The sequence below is a fragment of the Rutilus rutilus genome (genome assembly GCF_951802725.1).
Source record: "Rutilus rutilus genome assembly, chromosome: 5".
In the NCBI taxonomy this organism is placed as follows: Eukaryota; Metazoa; Chordata; class Actinopteri; order Cypriniformes; family Leuciscidae; genus Rutilus; species Rutilus rutilus.
This window is the reverse complement of record NC_140213.1, coordinates 4,435,501-4,456,732: the sequence shown is the minus strand read 5'-3', so window position 1 is coordinate 4,456,732 and position 21,232 is coordinate 4,435,501. Positions and strand designations below refer to the sequence as shown.

The 21,232-nt window shown below is 39.9% G+C and overlaps 1 protein-coding gene across 4 annotated transcripts in view; it reads right to left on the bottom strand.

Moving 5' to 3' along the window:
* clmpb (CXADR like membrane protein b) overlaps positions 1-21,232 on the bottom strand; it is an 80,851-nt gene that overhangs the window by 38,288 nt on the left and 21,331 nt on the right. The window contains exon 1 of one of the 4 annotated variants that reach the window (XM_084409188.1): positions 5,733-5,923. The exons of 2 other annotated variants lie outside the window; for them this stretch is intronic. Coding sequence is in view for 1 of the 2 variants with exons in the window: in XM_084409187.1 (XP_084265313.1) it covers positions 5,729-5,753 (25 nt within the window). In the remaining variant the exon portion in view is untranslated. Of the gene's footprint in view, positions 1-5,728; positions 5,924-21,232 lie in introns of those variants that run through there. One more of the 4 variants, XM_084409187.1, reaches the window with a different exon arrangement.

Here is a 21,232-nt window from a genome sequence, read left to right as displayed (position 1 = left end):
GAGCTCTGCGCACACAGAACAGCAGCGCTGGGGTTGGGTGTGGGTGACTGGAAGTCTTGTTTGCAGTGCCGTTGCACATACGACAGCCCCTCTAGGGAGGCACTGCTGTGTTTTTTTTCCCCTCTCTGGATCCAGGACTCTTTCTCTCTCTTACTTACACAGCTAGTCTGAGCAGCAACACTGTGCAGCTCGTACCAACCAGCTATGCACATTCCCATGACATTGCAGCAATGTCACGATGGAGCCGCTGCAGCACAGCATAGAGACGCAGCCATCTACTGTACCTACAGTAACACGCATGAAAAAAATAGGTTTGATGTGCTCACGAACAAAAAAATATAGATCAATATATTAGTCAGTCCGATCAGTCAGCCGACATTTAGTCTAAATTGGCAGATTAACAGAAATGTTCTCTCCGTGTCATATATATATATTTCTGTCATGATAACTCTCAGAGTGTTTGGCATGGTAATGGATATGACAATGTTGCAATGTTAATATATTTGGTCTTGGTGGAATAGATCTGCTGCTGTTGCAGAGCAAGTCCAGGACTTGCTACAACCAATACATACACAAGCAAGTAAGACATGCTTCTGCTTTACAATAGCGTACATGAATTACCCGTAGCAGATCTATACAGGTGGAGCTGGGGAAGGTGGAGGGTTTCTGAAAAGCGCGCTGCACTGCTATAGCAAAAGCTGACCAAGTATTCGAAAGTTAAGCAGCGAGTTCATTGGCTACTGATACAGCAGGAACCAATCAGCTGTGCACTAGAGAGATTGCAGTTTGAGTTAAGGACCTATCAGCCTGAGCCATCTAGAGTTTCATGGCCTGATGCCACACTAACCATGCTTCATTCACCACACTTGGGTATTCCATTTTATTGCCTCTATTTATTCATTATAACGTGTGCAACATTTGGCTTGTAAATGGAAGGTTACTCACATTTGTTTCTGGAGAAAACCACAGGCATTGCTCTGTCATGAGGAACACAGTGTTCTAAACCTGCTGTTGTTTTGGAGGAGTGCTACAAGTCACGACCCCTTAAGTGAGCCCAGCACGTCAGATCCACAAGCACTTGATCCAATAAAGATCACAGTCCTTCATGCCACTGTGCCAAACAGCCATTCACTAAAGCTAATGACTCATTACAAAAGCAGAGCAGAGAGACAAGGAGTTTTCCCAAAGAAGAAGCGAGTAGGAGATCTGCGCATGTGGTTCCCATCATGCCGAGGGAGAGGAAGTCCTGCTAATATTCTACCTGCTGGGAGAAACTGTTTTACGGGAGACTTGTTCCCACAATACAAGTGTAGGCCAATTAGTCTTCTAATCAACTTAATAGGACTAAGGGCTGCTTCTCATTCACCTTCATCCCTCTTTCCTCCTGCTATGAATCATAGCTGGGCCTTAAGCATTATGTGGGTTTTAATTCATGTCTGTTAGCTTTGAGGTCATGACATGCTAGTGTACTTCAAAAAGTCAACAAGGTTTTTTCTCTTCCAGGTAAATGGACCACAGCATCTATCATGCAGGGGCCTAAACAACACCTTGCCCCATTCACTTCAATAGCAGCAATAGCTATTTTGTCCATGGATGCTCACTTCTGGCTTTGAAATGTAATTTGAGCCATGAATGCCATTTGACTTCTCTGGAGTTGCATGCAGAAAACAAGTCCTTATAATGCTGACTAGCTGACAGTACCACTAGAGCAGTCCAAAACTCTTTATTAGTGACCTTCCTGCTAGTGAACATATGGCCATCAAAGATACCAAATTATACCGTGTATTATGCCAACTTATTGTGACTTCATTGACAAGCATAAGCTATTGTATATCAATCCTAAACACTATAAAATACTGTGGATTTTTATTATGATATTATATTACAGCCATTCATTTGTCAAAGCACATGACTAAAGAAGGCTTTCCCCCCAGATTTCTACTTGCCTCAGTTCTGTAACCAGCAGAATCCCAAACTCAACATTTACAGAGATAATCAACCCAAAAAATGAGGGGAATTTAAAAAATTGCACTCTTACGCTTTACCATCCATCCATTAATCAACCAACCAACCAACCAACCAACCAACCAACCAACCAACCAACCAACCAACCAACCAACCAACCAACCAACCAACCAACCAACCAACCAATCAATCAATACATTTCGATTTCAGTTCAAAGTGTAAGGAACAATAATTAGCATAAAGTTTTTGGACCATTTGAGATGGACAGACCCATGATGAGTATACATGTTGAATATGCATAATATTTTCAAGTTCACAAATTAACTAACATATTCTGCTAATGCAGACCAGGCAAATCTTAGCCTCTACTTGCAAACAACTGGCAACAGCGAACAACGATTCATAGTTGCGCTGTAAACTAAAGGCTACTGGCTTTAAAAAAAGTCATTTGCTCAAACTTCCAGCTTCAATAGTAAACACACCAACACATTAGAAAAACTGCACTCGTCAAGCAATAACACGGGATCAGCCTGCTTCCCCTGTGGCACCACTAAAAAAGATCAGTGAACAAAGCTAACATCTCCCTCCATCTTCCACCAAACGAAGCTCTCGATTATTAATGAACGCAGCTCATGTGCTCATGCACTGCAGGAATGAAAAAGAATACATTTACAGATGATCGCATTTGAGATGCATTCGTAATGTTGGCTTTTGGGAGATAAAAGAAAACATAATTATCACTTCCTATCAGTCTTTTCCCTCCCTGATATATGTCTCCCCTTCACTTTCCATTCATTTTGTCTGCTTTTATTGTTTCGCATTTAGCGTAATATAAATCAAACCTTCAATCTTCTCATTTCAATATGCCCCCCCAGCCTTAAAAAGCGACAGAGAACAGAAAGAGAGAGAAAGGAATGTGCGTAAAAGACAGAGCAAGAGAAAGAGAGCGAGTGCATTACGTTAATCAGAGCAAGCCCCCTCTCAGCCATGAGAAAGCATGCCCTGGAGTCCTACATAAATGAGGTTTATTTTTGGCAACAGAATGAAGAATCTTATTTAAGGCTAGACATTTTAAATGCCTTGTCTTTTATGTATCAGCCCAAGGGTAATGTTTTTGGCTGAATTTTAAAGTAAAAGTACGGTGCAGCCTAAAGCTGGTGTGGCGACTGCTGGCTTTGTGAGTAAAAAAAAAAAAAAAAACAGCAAAAAAATGGCATCTTTGGACACAGTCCCTTCTCCCTCCCCGGCTCAAACCTCGATTCTGCTGATGCAAGAGCTTTGTCCGAAGATTAATGACAGGCATTTGGCTTCCTGAATCCAACACAGAGGTTAAAAAACAATCCCCCTCCAGAAAAGCCCACCGACTTTGTGAAGCAATTTCTCCCTCCACCATTTTATAGCAATTTCTAATAAACAACTATAGAGCAGGTCTGCTTCACAGGCAGGAAATCGGATTTGGACCGCACTGAAATGGCGATGACAGTCAGATCCAATAATGTTGTATGTTTGAGACCTCCCTTTAACTCCATCATCTATATGTCATCCGCATGGATGTGCTGCGGTTCATAGAGTCCGAGAGTGGGATATACCTACACGAGACCGGCGTTGATAAAGGTGATCTGCATTCAGAAACGACATATAAAGAAACAAAAGAAAATGCTAGTTTATCTTGGCGTGTCTGTATCAACAATGCAAACAATTCATTTTTAATTTTATAATTCTTGACAGATCTCAACGGTAAGGATTTTTTCTGTCTTTCCAGTTGGGCCAGTAGCTCAGATTTCTACTTGCCTTGTCAGCATTTTTACTAGAAAAAATAAGAAAATAAAAAAGACCTTGTCTGGACAAAACATGGCAATATAACTTTTATGAGAGCAGCAATAACAGTATGCTGTTTTTTTTTTCCTTCACTTTTTCGACATAGATTATTTGCTTAACCTGCTTAAATTATGTTTGGATGCACACACACTACTTTGAATTGAGCATTTTTACTGGCCCACGAAAAATATGTAGTTTTACATGAATTTATAATTATAATGGTAACGCTTTACAATAAGGTTTCACGTTAACATTAGTTAATTACATTTGTTAACATGAACTTGAACATGAAAACAAAATGAAAACATGCTGTAAAAATATATTTCTCATTGTTAGTTTATGTTAGTTTATGCATTAACTAATGTTAACAAATGAGACATTGTAGAGTGTTAGCATTTTAATTTTAAATGTGTAGTTTGTACATTTATTATTTATTTTTAAATTGACTATTTATCATTATTTTATTTTTTTTAAATTCAAACCATGCAAACGTTATTTTCTTTCTTTAACAAATGTAAAATTTTTTATAATTATCAATTATTCTTATATACGATTTCAATTATGTTTAGCATCAACATACCCACCCATGCTTTTTTTTTGGAAAACATATACTATGTTCTTTCAAAAAGTTTCAAAGCTGGATGTCCAACATCAAGTAGCTTCAAGTAGTTCCGTTGCACTTTTACAAATAGGAAGTTTGGAGTTCTGCCTTTTGATTGAATGCAATGAAATTCCAGTACTCTAAGCAAAGGATTGTGGGTATTGTGGTCTATTTACTTCCTTCTCAGCAGGAGGCAGAATCATACAGAATAGTCTCAAAGGATATTTATTAATTCATAGCAAAATAAGTGCAGGAGTAGAACGAGAGGCTTGACCCTAACACTATCAGATAACTGAACCCTGGAGACTCTCGCTGTGTCCTTCATACAGTATATCAAGTGCGTCCTGCACGGTTAACGTATTGTGATATTATATAAGTGTTTTGTGATATTAAGCGTCATAATACTTAAATGCATATGTTTTCCTCAAACACTATGGGTTATCTTTAGAGTCGGTTCTCATAGGCATCTGCACACTGTCGTCACCACCAGATGCAACATTTCAACAGATCCATATACTCTGAGATTAATCTGCCTCTTTTGCTCTCCCTCTTTCTCTACCTTCCCTCTCTGTTTGCTCAGTCGCATGAATCCGTCTTGAAAATCTGCCAAACAAGCCGAGTGTTGTACATTCTTCCCTCCTCTGGTCCAGACTGTATTTGTGTCAACACTGAGTAACATTACTTTTGGCTGAACATGCATGGCTGAGTCTACTACATTGACAACACTCCCAGTGGGCGATTAAAGACGCCATGGAAACAGTTTTGTGGCTTTTAGTCCATGTCTATTAGCTTTAAATGTCATCAATATGATAGCGTACAGTTAAAATACAGACAAGTTACAAACAAACTCTTCCTGGAAAACGAACCAAAAATATTGATGACTCATCCTGCACTGAAGGGCGTGTCCAAATCTTTGTCCAATCAAATGTGCTCTAGAATGAGAATGCCCTCCCCCCTAATATCACCAGCCACTGACTAACAATAAAAAGTGGTGTAATGCCTCAAACATACCATTTAAAAGTTTGTGTTTTTTAAAAGAAATGTATACTTTTTTCAACAAGGATGCATTAAATTAATCAAAAGTAACAGTAAAGGCATGTGTACTACAACAAAATATTTCTATTAGAAATAAATATTGTTCTTTTGAACTTTTATTCATCAAAGAATCCCACAAAAACTGTTTTCATCACTGATATTGAGAAATGTTTCTAGCATATTAGAATGATTTCTGAATCATGTAACACTGAAGACTGGAGTAATGATGCTAAAAATAGTTAAAATAGTTTCAAATAGAAAGCATTTGATGAGCAAAAGAGACTTTTTTCAAAAACAAAAAAATCTTACCAACCAATTTTCGAATGGTCATCATGTGTTCAGACAGCAGAATCTGTCAGTTCCCCAACATCCCTTCTCCTGTTCATATTAATCACATGGTTCCCAAAGCACAATTTAGATTACCCATATTCTCGGTGGATTAGTCGGGCCTAATCTGCTCAGCGGCCCAAGCATCGCTCCGGTATTTGTGCTTCCACTCATTCCAGGCACGGACAGCCTCCTGTGCAGCACGTCACAAGTCTCCTCGTGTGGAGGAGTCCACTAATGGGGTCGTGAGAGGAGAAGCTATGTGTTACAAGAGACTCAATTTTCTTGTACGTCGTTATCTCGGCCCTTTTTCATTAGCCGTCTCTCTTTTCACCCTCTTTCTGTAGGTCTCGGGTTCTCGCTTACAATCCGTCTCATTTGTAAACATGCCTGCGCTCCATTCATTCTCTCTCTTTCTCTTTCGCTCTGATGTAGCTGACTTTGTGAATGTGGCTTGAGAAACATGTCTCCTCAATTCACGCTCACAATCACACTGAGATTACCCAGAATAGGGAGACACAGCAGGCATGATTTAATGAGCAGCGGAGGCTTCCCTAGGCTAGAGCAAACACGCATATACCACCATGTTTGCACACGTGCACACACCATCGGCCGGAGCTGTGCTGAGGCCTCTGGGGAAAGAGCAACACAATCCATGACATGACCTTCAAGCCCAAGTGTCTCTCCTGGTCCAGATAATGGTGGGATACTAGTAAACTGTCAGTCATTCAAAAAGGCAGGGATATTTGCATAAGCGTGAAGGGCAGGGTGATCTTGACTTTCTGTCACACTGCGTGAATCAAACTGCGGATACGTACAACGAGTGTCAGAGAACACTGCCAAACAAAAAATGTGCTGCCCAGAGGAACCTTTTATTGCTCAGAGCTTGCTCTTTCATAGCTCAGGAGACTGTTGTTTCCTTTACAGTAGGTATTTTATCTCAGATGCTTCTTCTAAACTTCTTTACTGACTTCAAACATACTGAAAAGCAAAAGTCTCAATTTGCTCTCCTTTTAAGCTCACTGCTATCCACAGCCCTGTTCGGGTGGGACTAGTTTTCCAGCAATGCTGAATTTCATGTCTCCCACGTATGACTACATGTCAAAGGAATGAAAGTATAGTGTAAAGACAAGAGAAAGAACAAAAGCACCGTTTGATCATCTAATTTTGTTACACATGTACACTAGATGAATAGACTAGAATGACATTTACAAGAACATCATCTTAAACTCCAGACCAGGCATGTATTTGTCCAGAGTAAAGGTGTGTGTGCGCTCTCAGCGAGTGATCAGCGGCGTAATGTCACTGGCTTTTATAAGAAATTAATCTTAATGTCACTCTGCCCACATACTCTGAATGTCAGCGCAGTTTAATTGGCTGCTCAAATGGCACCATTGTTTGTGTCCAAAGGCAACATGAGATACGGACAAATAAGGAAACTAAAAAAAAAAAAAAAATTCTATATTGGGCTTTTTAGTGAAGCGTCACACTCCACTGACTCGTTGCTGCTGAGGTGAATGTTTCGATGACAAAACCAAAAGGAAAATGTCACTGCTGCTATGATTAAAATAGAGGTCACATGCTGCTTCTAAGAGTCTATTTTTATTAGTATTTGTAGTAGTAGATTTTTGCAGTATGAATAATTATTTTTATGTTAACCAAATCAAGTGTTAGCAATCAGGCTAAACAAATGCTGCAGCTTCGTCAGACCGTCAGCTAAACCAATTATTTTTTTAATCACAGTTTAACATGTAGTCACGGCAGTGCCTTTAAAACAGGTAAGAGCATCAGGCCTGAAGACTGCAGGATCAATTTGCAGTGAGACTCCATGGGAAATTTCCACCTTTGCAAAACAATTTCAAGTTCCCACAGCTGTAGGTTAATGGCACCCAAAAAGTCACTTAGCCGTGACAGTTACCTGTCCATTCCAGTATCCATAAATGTGAATTAAACACAGCATGCCTTTATTTAATCATGTAAGGAAGCTTGGAACAAATATTATTTATAGAATAAAATGTCCTGGACTGTATTATCAACTTAACATAGACTATGTAGGAAATTTGGTGGGAGTGTGAAAGGGCCCAGTCTTCACATCTTCAGTACCGGACTATATATAGACCAGTACTGAGGCCTACACCCACATCAGACAGTCACCTGAACGAAACACATTGTAGAAAACACAAGTCGTTTAAAAGACTCAGCATTATAAAAATATACTGAAAACACGCTCATGTGCACTAACACAAACACTCCCATTGCCAGAAAGAGTTGTTGGATTAAACAAAGCAGACCTGAACCTGTCAAGGGGAACAACGTGGTGGCTGTGAGAGCAGCACATTTCCTGTTAAGTCTCAGACACACACTCCTGTCACACAGCTGAACAGCTCCTCTCTACTCGAACCATATACAGGCATGATGGGAAGCCTTTGCCTTTCATGGGAGAGGCAGAGGGGGAAGAGAGAGAACGAAAAAGAGAGAGAGCGAGAGATAAGTCTAATCAGCCAGGACTTTTGTCATGTGTTATTTTCCATGCTCATATCAATCACGTCACACAGAAAGAAACTGAGGTGAGAGTTAGGCGAAGGGAGAGAGGAATACACAAGTAAAGAAAAGGCCTTTTTTCCATGCATTCTTCTGGTTTACACAACTTGCAGTCCATCCAGGACTTTGCAACCTTAAAATTCAACCAATGCATCATATGCAATACCTTTTTGGATTGTTGTCATAACTCTGCAGTATTTTCACACTTAAAACATAAACTTGGGGGAGAAATTGACTTTTTCTTCTCTGCCTTTCTTCTCTTCTCTAGCTTGCTTCCTAATCTAGTGGTCTGATAAACCTGTCATTGTATATCACAAATATTGTTGACTTTGCTTGTGTTCCTCTTTTTTAAGTCACTTTGGATTAAAGCATCTGTTAAAATGGATACATATAAATGTAAGATAATAATAACAAAATGTTCTCCTGGCCTGACTGACCCCTGTTGAAATGATGCTGGCGTTAACCAGCAGGACTACACTGGTCAACCAGCTTCACCATAAACACCATGCTGATTCACCAGCTTTACCAGCTAAGTGTTGTTAGCGAGCACTTGTTTTCCAAGCTGTTCCATCGGCTAACCAGCATAAACCTGCTGGAGACACGGGAAAATGAATTCCTGGATTCCCCAGTAGACTTCTTAACTAGCTTAAACATCACTTTTGCTGGTTCAGAAGGCAAACCAGCACCAAATCAGCAGCCTGCATTCCTTAATTCAAGTGCAGCAGCTGCTCTTTCTCAGCAAGATTTGTGACTTAACCATGACACAGAGCAGATTCTTCTGGCCTATAGGACGATCTGCTTGACTGCACTTTAGGAGTTTGCTCTCCACGCTGCAACTCTGGGGAACAGTGGCAGACTCATTATAAATGGATGACAATAACTGCTGCCACGCATGCACATTAGAACTGACATACCTTAATAGAGGCAGTTAAAAAGCCACAACATTTTAAACAAGTTATGGGAATTACAACTGCCTTATTGATTTGCGCTCACAGTAAAACAAGTGGCTTCACTTGTTACAGCAATGATGAGACATGATTGCACAGATATGGAAAAGGAATGAGCGCTGCACTACAAAAATAACCAAACGAAATCTGATTATTTATTGCATAGAACATAAAATATGTGCATGTCAATGACGCAGGAGTGGAGGAACAAAATCGACTGCTGTCCTGTGATGGATGACTTACTCTAAGCCACGGTCTGTTGCATGTATGTGCAGTTTTGCAGGTCAAAAGGGCCTAGAAATGAGACAGAAGTGTGCGATGTCTTCTCAGTGAACACAATTCAACCTGACAATCCAAGCAGGACTTTGGCAATCCAGTGAGGGAAATTCTACCATTTTGTAACTTAAATCCCCATTTGCCTTGAACTTCCACGTCGAAATATCTGCACTCAATTTAAAACTCACTCGCTGTTCATATAGTTTGATTAAACATATCTGCCACTTTCTCCAAAGTTTCCCACAATGCTGCAATCACTGTACTTTCTAGTTTAAGGCTAGTCCAACAAACAGAAATCCAATGGTTGTTGGGTTTTGTTGGATCAGTGTTGGCCCTTTTTGCTGTCTCTTTTATATTATCTACCAATAAAAGGTGAATACTGATTAAGTTACAGTCTCGAAACAGAAGCAGTGAAAGATCTTTTCTTCCGTATTTCGATGTACATCTGAGTGTAACAGATTATGGGAGTAACAAAGGTAGGGCGGGGACTTGGTTGTATCCATCCGTAGTTAATTGGATTTTGAAATGTAGGCATTGCACTCAAAAGTGGAGGCAGATGAATGTGAGCTTGAATTATTTCCAAATGATCGGAGAAGTCCTCCATACGTCACCAGAGAAGTCTGTCATTTGCCTCAGTAACATGAGGTTTCACCATGCAACATACCGTTGTACTAAAGGTAATTTTTTTTGCACATTTTCACGGACAGTGTAGTTTGTACAAAGTACAGGTATATATCAAAGTGCAAAGGATGCTCTATCACTGTACCATTGTAAGTTGCATGGATTGTTTCACCGACCATAGTCTACATTTCCCTCTACAATCCTGTTGAGAAAATAATGTACCTTCCCATCAGTCATCTGAGGCTGAGTTTCCCAGCTGCCCTTCCTTGGATTCACAACCATCCATCTCTTTAGCTGCTGCCTGGTGAGCCACAGCAAGAGGCCAGTTTCTATCTTCCTCTCTCTCTCTTCAATCTCTACTCTCTTTCTCTCTGTGTAGAGTGAACAGATGGAGCGCTGGCATCAGCAGTAAGTCAAGAGCCCACAAACAGGTAAATGGGACCGCAAGGAATCTGACTTTACATAGTCAAAACCGCCTTGCTCTAATGTTTAGTGTGAATGTAAGGGATATTTGTGCTCTTAAATCTGGGGACCATTTGGTTTTGGTATGTCTGGCTGTGATATAGTCTGAAAAATGTAATTAGTCATTCGATGAATCTATATTTTTCCTCTTCACCAAACTTGGGTCTTGTTTCAGGATAATAGTCAATCCAATTACAAAAAGTAATACGATTACAATTTACATACATTTACAAGCAGGGAGAATTCTATAAAAAATAGCCTGGGCTTTCTTGATCAATGCTGGAAAATCCTGCTTAAGCTACTACTGTAGCTGTGTTTTGGAATATGTTAGCTGGTTTCTTCATGGTCCAAACTGACCATCCTGATGCAATTACAAACCAGACAAGCTACTGGGTGGACATTCTGTAACAGTAAAATGTTGTCATACTGTATCTTGGCACATGGTGGCCTGGAACCAGCTAATGACTAGTTCAGACTGGTTAATGTCTAGCTTGAACCAGCTAATGACCAGTTTGGACTGGCTAATGACAAGCTTTAACCAGCTAATGGCCTGTTTGGATTGGCTAATGAGTAGCTTAAAGTAGCCAATGACCAATTTGGATCAACTAATGACTAGCTTGAACCAGCTAATGACCAGTTAGGATCAGATAATGACAAGGTTGAACCAGCTAATTAACAGTTGGACCATATATAATTCAGTTACCATGATGCAAAACATAACTATCATCTTAAACTGTATTTTTTTTTTTTTTTTTTACTGGTCAGGCAGGTATAAAGCATGATGCACTCTTAAAAATGTAATCTTTGAATACTGGCATCGGCCTTCTCTCTTCATCTTCACTCTTTCCGTTATCTGTCTCTTCTGAACATTCCTCCACCCTCGTTCTCTCACTCTTTCATTAGCTGTCACACAGAGATGTTCCCCTGAGAGCTGCAGATAAAAGCTAGTGAGCGTAGCATGTTGCAGGGACCTTCCCGTAACCCTGTGGACCATTATCAGTGACAAGCTTTCATCCTCAGACTTGCTCTCACCTCGCCCGAGGCCCAAGGGTCTCTTTCTCACCGTAAATACCGCACTGCTTAACCCTCCCAGAATCAGTGAGGCCACAAGGTTAACAGAGCAATGGGTGGCCATCTTTTTTCCCTCTGCTCTTACCAAGGGTGGAAATCAAATGGGGGCTGAATGTAAGTCCTAGAGGTTTGGTCATAAATACAAGGCTTTACCTTCTCTTCATATTAGATGCTAGGAATCGAATGGCCCCGTGCTGTGACATAAACGACTACTGTTTATCACTGGGGACAGGGGCTTCCACGTTTATCAGGCACGCTTAAATAACTCCTATGACCCCGGGAGGTCAGCTTTGACCCTCTGTATGGGTTCAATGACCAGGTGATAAAGATCAGATTTTGGGTTATATAAGGTGATCACTGTTAACAAGCATTTCATTCATCATTTCAAAAGCTGATTGCTTTTGCTTTTAAGTCTTGATTTGGTGAAGGAGAAACCTGATTTGGAAGATGAGAGGATGAAAACAGAGGGACTGAGAGAAAGTTGGCATCTCCTAGATTGCACTGCTCAGGCAGAGAGAAGGCCTTGCTGTGCCAAGGAGAAAACACAGTGAGCCGTGCCAAACCTTCTCACATCTGGGACTGAGAGTAACAGGGCTGAGTACACTCGTCCCCTCCCATCAACCATTTCTACTCACTCTATAGACATCTGGTGTCCAAACCGCACAATGAATCCTCATCCCAGACTAGGACTCAGAGCTAACACTGGGTCATTTGATTGGCTGAGGGTGGACCAGGGCATTCTGATGATTCACTCCCACCAATAAGACAGTATGATTCTGAAGGGTCTCATTGGAAGGCTAGTTGTTATTCTAAATGATCCAGGCATGAAAAAAAAAACATCATATACAGAGAAGCAATGAACCAATGAAAAGCTCTCTCTGAGGACAAATGCCATAAAAATTGACAGAGTAAGCCAAGCATACCTCATTTTAGTCAGACATTCTCCCACACAAATGACTGTCAATTTACACATTTAGTAATTTTGTGAACTCTGAATCATTCTCCTCTGAGAGTGATGAGCTTCAAAAATTCCTCAAGGGGTGAATAGCTTCAGCAGTAATTTCTTTGAAATTACATTGCCATGCAATTTATGTTCATTACTCTTTCCTTCTACATAGAGGCGGCAATTGTTCAAAGAGTTGTTTTGCTACAAATGGAATTCCTGGGAAAATCATCCAGAAGTTTTCATCATTCCACATCAGTCATTTCCAGTTTTTCCATGATTAGCGCATTGTGATGATGATGAGGAGGAACGACAATCTGCCTGAAGTCTGTACACGAATTCATCTTGCAAGAGAGTCTTCTTTCGTAATGACAGAAGAAGGTAAATCATTTTATCTATTTATATCTCAGTTCAGGCTAAACTCATAGCATATCAAGGTCTACAAGTCCTCACTAAATCAGATTAATTTATGATAGGACCAACTAAACTAAATACAATATACAATATATATATATATATAGTTGTAGATATTTTCTTTCATTTCTATTATATATTTTATATGAAAGAAAAGTGAAGAATAAGTGAACTTGTTTTGCTTTCTATCATAACCTTCAAGCTTCTTCACCACTCTCAGCAATCCTGCCCACTACACAAATAGATTTACCATATATGCCACCAAATCACATGTGGATTCACCAATCATAGCACTCATTCACCAACCTGAACACTAATCGCGCTTGTAAACAGATCTCTCTCAACACGCTCTCTCTGTCTGATTGAAGAGAGACAAATAGTTAATTAATTTGTTCTTTGGTGTCTCTCCGTGTTGTCTTATGCTAATCTTTCCATCACCACTCTGTATCATTTGATTATCATTCACTTCAGTGATAATTCTGTGGTGAAGCAGCAGCCGGGGTTGTGTGCTCTGCTGAACCTCCCCAACCCCACACTCCTGTAGATTGGTCCAAGGCAAATACAATCAGATTGATTCGGAAGTCGCTGAAGTAGAGGCGCACAGATGTACTTGTTTAGGCTGGATTACACTCCATTAAGGGAGTGTGAGGACAGAGGTGACCTAAGTGATGGAACATTACAGGTGCTGTTTGCTTTGTGTTGGGATACTTGAAAGAACATCAGATACAAAAGTAGCCCAAGTCACATATACAATGCAGAGAAATACAGTGGTCACCGCTCTTCTGAGTGCTTAATTCATATCTGAATATACAGAGAACAAAACATATTTCTTCAATCAATATTTTTGTCTTCTTTTCCAGGACAATTTTTTTTACTATTAATTACTTTTATTAATTATAGAGGACCTATTACAATTTTTTTTTTTGTTGTTGCACAAAGTCCCTCCAGCAGGAGTTATTCTCTATATCAGTGTCACTGTTTCATCACTCCAGGAAACACCTCCATTGTACTCTTGAGATTTCTTCTGGGAACAAACACGTCACAATATTCCTCATTTAAATAATAATTCCCACCCAAAGTAAATGCAAAATAAAGGATGAGACCCGGTTGAGGTTTTCTGTTATTAGTGTGTTGAAACTGGCGTCGACATCTATCGTTTGTAATGTAAATTCACATATAATGGCACATATAAATTCCCATTCCTTCAGCATTTCCTCCATCGCTGCTCGCATTTAAACTCCCTCCCTCCAACCCCAACTCCACCCAACCGAACCTTTAATCATTCTGACTATTTTGTTTTTTCCGTACAGGTCAATACATTGCAAGCTTTTCTATCACGTATTTGTATTTTTACAACTCATGTAATTGAGAATTGTAATTATGTATGCATATACTGGTTCTGTTCTGTATAGAGAGTTTGACTTGCTATGCTCTCCCCGCTCTGTCCAGGCCCAGAACACCATACCGCCAACACTAACTGTATGCTATAACTGTAATAAATTCATATACTTGGCGAAGTGGTCCTGACTGAAATGTCCATATAAGCCCACCCATTTTGGAGGCCCACACAAATGGCAAATCCAGCTCACTCTCTCTGTTTAGAAACACTGCAAAAAGAGTTTGTTTCCAAAAATACAGCATTTTGCTTCTGGTTCAATAAACGGAAATATTAAAGTTGTTAAAATGACTACAGGGATTTCTCTAGCAAACTGAAGACCTTGCTGTTTTAACTCATGTGTGGTGGTTTTTAAGAATTATGAAATGAGTGAACAAACAGCGTTAAACAAAATGTTCCAGTGTTCTGCACTAATTCATTTAGTGCTAAATTGCACCGTTGTGAATGAATCCCCCGGGGCGTCTCTCCATGAAGCTAATTGAGCACTTGAGGAGCTCAAACTTGCAGCTACTCCTGATTAATGTACCTGTGACCATTTGTAAGAAGGAGAGATCTGAGAGAATATGAATGAGCCGGAGTGCGGTAGGAAAAGAGGTCATTCAGACTGTTAAGAGACAAATTAGCATTCCTGCTAATCGCACAAAGAGGAGGACAGGGAGACGGAGAGCTCTCGGAGGCGCTATCATTAAGAATTGCTAAATAGCTTTTCATTAGCGCGTGAAGCGCCGAGGTCCGTGTATCTGCACGGGCGACCAACTGAAAAGACTGAACTCTGTGACCGAAGAAATGTTCTGGACTGGCAACTGCCCTGAGAAACGAGCGATACGATCGCTTTCCCACCGAGGGACATTTCGTTATCGCACCATCATTACAAACGGCTCGTTGCAACACATAAAAAGCCAGGAACCAGCGCACAATAAAGTCTTTACTCACGTCTGCACCCTGCCTCTATAATTTATTTAACTATTTACTGTGGTTAATGATGTTACTTTTAAAGATGTAATTACACACTCCTCACACACTATATTTTCCTGCAAATAAGGAAGCGGCTTAATCGGAGAATACAATTAGTCAGCCAGCGGAATAGACACAATAAATACAAACATTTAATAAATGTAGGGGAGAAAAAAACCCTAACTTTTGTATGAATATAACTTAAAAATAGAGCGATAACAGAGCTATCAAATGAATGTCAATAGCATAACAATTGGTTTTGGAGGAATTTGATTAGAAGTGTCTGAGTTTGTATTGAGTCGTCTGACAAAAGAGACAAAAAAACAAAAAAACAAGTAAGATACAACACCACAAAAATTACTTGCTTCAATTAAATAAAAAAATGTACGAATTTTTGCAGTGAAGACAAAAATATCTCCTTGATGTCAAGGAGAGACGTTTGAGATTTGTCTTTTCTATTTGGCAAAAGCGTGAATATCGAAGAATTTAGATCTTTTAGTCTTTGTCTTGCATTCATTCTGATGCATCTCTGGATAAATGTCAGCGGGAGTTCAGCATCTTAAGTTTGTTTTGTTAGTACCACAGCTGAGATGGAGAAAATATGGAGCAAAGAGACGAGAAAAACAGAGAGGAACATCAAAGGTCTGCTCCGAATTAAAGAAAAACCCATGTTCTCTGAAGAACCCCCAGAGACAGACAGAAGAACGGAGCGATGTGACTGTAATATCTGATATTTAGGTGAACGGAGAGGCAATAAAACACATACACACACAAACATGGCTCAGCTCTTTTTTGAAGGGCTCAGCTTTTGTCCTCTAATGAAACAGTTCCAGCACACCAACCACAGAGACAGAGACTATCTGTGTTTGTGAGAGATGGCCACGTAATTCCTCTACTGTGTGTATCTGTTGTGAATGGCTCAGCATGAGGCGGCAGGTGCACCAGCACTGTTCATTACGACTGACTGACTGACAACTCCCACTTAAATGACACACACACACACACGCACACACACGTGTGTTCTCCCTGTTTATATGATTGAAACTGTAAACAGCATGCAGGCCTCTACTGAAACAAACACACACAATCAGTTTTTAGGTGGGTAGCTTTCTCACGCTATGCAACTATGCATATTTAGGACCACAAAATTACCTTTTTAAACCTCAGATCACTGAGGAGATGATAATATATGTCTATGTAATATCTAGGCTAAGTTCCAAATAGCATACTAGAATTGCTGTACTATAATTAGTACAGTATACAGATTGCATGATGTGAACAGTACGTAAATATCTTGTATGCATGGAGTATGAAGACAACCTGCTATATTTAGCAAAAAGTACAATAGGGCACACTATACAGTGTCACAAATAAACTGGAGGTAATATCTGACACTATCTTGACTCATTACACTGGACTGCCAAAAGTTAAACAAATTTACACAAATATGCCATAAAATGCAAAATAAGCATTTTTACGTCCTGCATGATAACTAGATGCCATTTGAATAATTGAATATGCAATGTGATGAGGTCATGTGACAGTAATGTTGCATACTACAGATTCAAGAGCGTGTTGTTAGATAATGTATGCTGTTCTGTTTCACATAGTATTTAAAAAATACTAGGCAGTAAGCGGCAGGCTTAGGGTTCAACAGGGTTTCCTAAATGGGGGTTCGTGAGTTGATGTGAAGCTAATATAGATTTTTAACAGAATGTTGCAGTGTTTATCATAAATGATTTATATGTGCACATCATTTTTTTAAAATTCATGTGCACTTGTTATCTTTAATCATAAACGTTAACTTCCCCTCCCCCTCCAAACGGCATCTGTTCTCTTCATGACGTGTGTCTCGGTGGAGGGTGAGACTGGATATCCTCAACAAACTGCAAACTGGCAGTCAGATATGAGAATGATGAGAAAAAATATGAAAAATATGAGATGGGAGGAAAATGTTTTGCTTTCCCCCAAAAACTTTGCGTTCACTCACAAAGAACACAAAAGTTTTACACAAAGTTTCTCGGGGGAATGCAAACATTTGCAAGAGAAGGCAAAAGCACTGACTTAATATTTTTCCTCCCATCTCATATTTTTTTCCACCACCATGTCCACTTAGGGGCTCCGTAAGCCTTCATTCAGTTAGCAAAGCCCAACTTCCTGGACCCATCAAATCCAGAGGATGAAACCAAGTCCTGCCCTACATTTTCTTTTCTATCACAATAGGGAAGTACATCTGTAATTTACAACAGTAGTGTATTTTTGTCTTCATTTTTATAATTAGAGTTAAAACTAATAATAATAATAATACAGACCCTAAAAGAGGTCTTGGTTGGTTTCAGCAGCAGCATAAGACGTTTTCTTATGAGATGATGTCATGTTTTTGTTAAAATCGCCATATATGACAAAATAATTGCTAAATATTGTTTAATGCTAAGTTGTGTAGCCCAATCGAACTGAAACATTTACTGGAAAAAAAAAAGACGAAAAAAAAAAAGATTAAGGGTCAGATTTACTAAACAGGGAAAATAAATGAGTGCGCAATCCCATAAAAGAGCGAGTAGAAAGTTCTGTGCTTGATCTACAGACGATGCGCAAATTAAAGAACACAGACGCGGCCGGATCATTTCCATATAATGACCAAAGCAGTCAATCAAGATAAGCCCATATAGTCACAAACAAGCAGAGCCAATGATAATCAGGTGCGAGTGATCTAGAACAACACTGGTGCAGAGTAGCTTAAGACATGCTTTTTTTGGCCATTAAATAATGGCGAAAATACCACTAGACTAGTCCAAACCTACGTAAGTCACGTTGCGTGATTCATTTAAATCCTCTTCTCCCATAAATTTTGCGTCTGAAAGGGAAACTCCTACAAATGCATATGCAATAAGATCAGCCGCAAAAATAACCATGTCCTCGCCTTTTCATCGCTAATTTCTCACTTTGAGTCTTTAGTGAATCCTGACAGTAGTGTTTTGCCAAAATATTTTATCTGTTTACCTGCATGTCATTTGACTATTAACCAACATCAGAGAACCGTGAATATGCAAATGTGCCTTTAAATGATTGAAATATTAACTTAAAATCTACGTCTAAGGGGTTTGGCTGACAAAAAAAAAAAGTTTTGGAACCGCTGGTGTAGAACATTGATATAAAACATGCTGGTGTCCCTGAGATGGGCATTTTTTCCTTACATTTCTATACTAGTGAATTTTTTTCGGTGGAGAAAGATGACTGACAGAGCGGGTGGATTAAAACACTGATCCTCCAGCTCGTATCATGACCTCTATACTTTAAGTGCATTGTGGATTATCGAATGAAGTGACATATGCCACCCCATAAAAAAAGATTACTGTGTTTCTCGATAAGCCAATGGCATGTGCTATTCACCCCTTTGTTACACATGACTGAAACATGGAGCCTCTTACGTCTGGAAGGGAGAACTCACTGAAGAAAAATGTGTGCATTATTTATTCTTGAAGCTGTTTCAACATGTACAAAAAGTCAGCCGCATTAGCGTTCGGACGTATGTCAGGGGAAAGCCTGGGAAATTCATAGCTTCTCGAACCTTGGCGAAGCTCTCTAGTATTGATTCATCGGGAGGAAGGAAGTCTTCTGAAGTTGCTCCCCTGGCGAACTAAACACAACTGTGCAATTGAATCCAGATCAATTCAGATCTTTTGTTTAGCAAGAGGGTGGGTGAGAGAAAATGAATAAATGTGCATGTGTGGTTAAACCGGGAAGTGAATACTTGACTTGAGGTTGAATTCTGAGCAGAAGTAATAAAATCGGTGAAGGCCAGGATTTTAACGATGCATCCATGACCAATAAGCTGTTTTACCGAGATAGATAGATAGATAGATAGATAGATAGATAGATAGATAGATAGATAGATAGATAGATAGATAGATAGATAGATAGATAGATAGATCTGTTTATATTTTCATTCCTTTGCCTCATTTTCTGTCTCCATCCCCTACAGTGTGTCTCCTCTGGACAGTGTGAAGAGGAAAGGGCATTGAGCACTCAGAAACTAACACTGACCTTGGCCCACCCATCCCATCTGAGACAAGAGGAGTGAATTTCATATCATGCACCTGTACGTGCCCACACACACACACACACACACACGCTTCTCTCCAGTGACTGGGTCTTGCTGATTCACACATTGGTTGTGGGGAACGTGACATCCCAAGGTTACCACACTGCCTGCAATCACATGTATTTCCAAACACACAAGAACTAAAGCTGGGCAATTTATGATATACTTAGGATATTTTCACAGTAATTTGATATAAATTTAAGCAACATATTTAATATTGCAATGATTAGTTTCTTTAAGGCTTATTAAAAGGGGGCCTATTATGTCCTTTTACAAAGTACTGATTTTGTTTTTGAGCTCTACTAGTATAGGTTTCCATGCATGAATGTTCAAAAAACACAAACATTTTTTCCATACTTGACATTGTTGCAGCTTCCCCCTCTTCCCAGTCAGTGACACTCTGTTTAATTCCTGTTTCTATGAAGCTCCTTCTTCTGAAAACCACAATGTGCTCTGATTGGTTGGCTGGACCAGTGTGTTGTGATCGGTCAACCGCATTGAGCGTGTTTCAGAAATGTCACAACCCTTACCATAACTGAGAGTTTCAACACACTAATGACGCAGCTCAACAAGGCCCCGCCCACTTTTTTGTGTATGCCTTGGGCGGGAATTATTTAAATGAGGAATATTGTGAGATGTTCGTTCCCAGAAGAAAACCCAAGACTGATAGGCCCCCTTTCAGTCATATCAGAGATCAAATAGATATAAGAATACTTTCAATCCTGTATCGATCTTGTTTTTAAATGACTTATTGTAATGTGTGTTACAGTGTGTTTTGTTGCTGTACATTTATGTATACTGCCGTCTACATAACAAATTACCCTTCAAGGACAATAAAGTAAAGAGCAAATACATTAGATATTTTGCTATATTGCCCTTCCCTAATCTGAAACATTGTACAGATCATACACAAACGCACAAAACTTTTCACATAGTCATTTTCTTTGTACCGACTAATTTTTCTGATCAAATTATCAGAATGACAGTGTGTATGTGTGTGTGTGATCACGTCCACATATAAATGCACACAGCCATGACTCTGTGTTACCTGTTTTCCTCCACGTGAGCTGCTCTGGTAGGCAGGACTCTGGGCGATTATGAGGATCCATCATCATCATTTTCATTGCTCAGCCCCCTGCAGCAGCACGTATCACACACAGCGGGAGTGAAAGAGAGGCGGCCGCATGTTCCAGATCACAAAAATGGGATGATGGAAACGTTTCCTCACACAGGTGTAAGTCAAAGGGAACAATACCAATTCAGAGAGTGAATCGGGGCTGTCCCTTCAGATTGATGGAGTGAGGAGTGTGATAGAATAGTGTGTGTGTGTGTGTGTGTGTGTGTGTGTGTGTGTGTGTGTTTGTGAGGGTCACAGGAGTGTTAATGTGGATATTTTGAAGTGTGGCACCCTTGAAATGACAGGTATTCACCACGGCATGATGCGTTAAGTACACAGGGGGATCAGGTCAGACCCGAAACCCTGCAGGCATTGAGCACGGGAGCCTGTAAAGGGCAAACTACAGCAATCCCTTAATTTAACTGTGTCCTTCCTGCAACAACACACATGCACACATGGGACTCCTCATGATGAGGTCTTTCTACCAATCAATTCACAGGAAGGTAATGATTTGCTGCTAAATGAACGACCTCCAAAAGCACCTGTGATAAGCAGAAACTAGTTCAAAAATGAGAAAGAGAGGGAAAAATGAACAGAGGCTTTGAAAACCCAATGTGCTCGCCCTGTGGTCAATGCATGCTA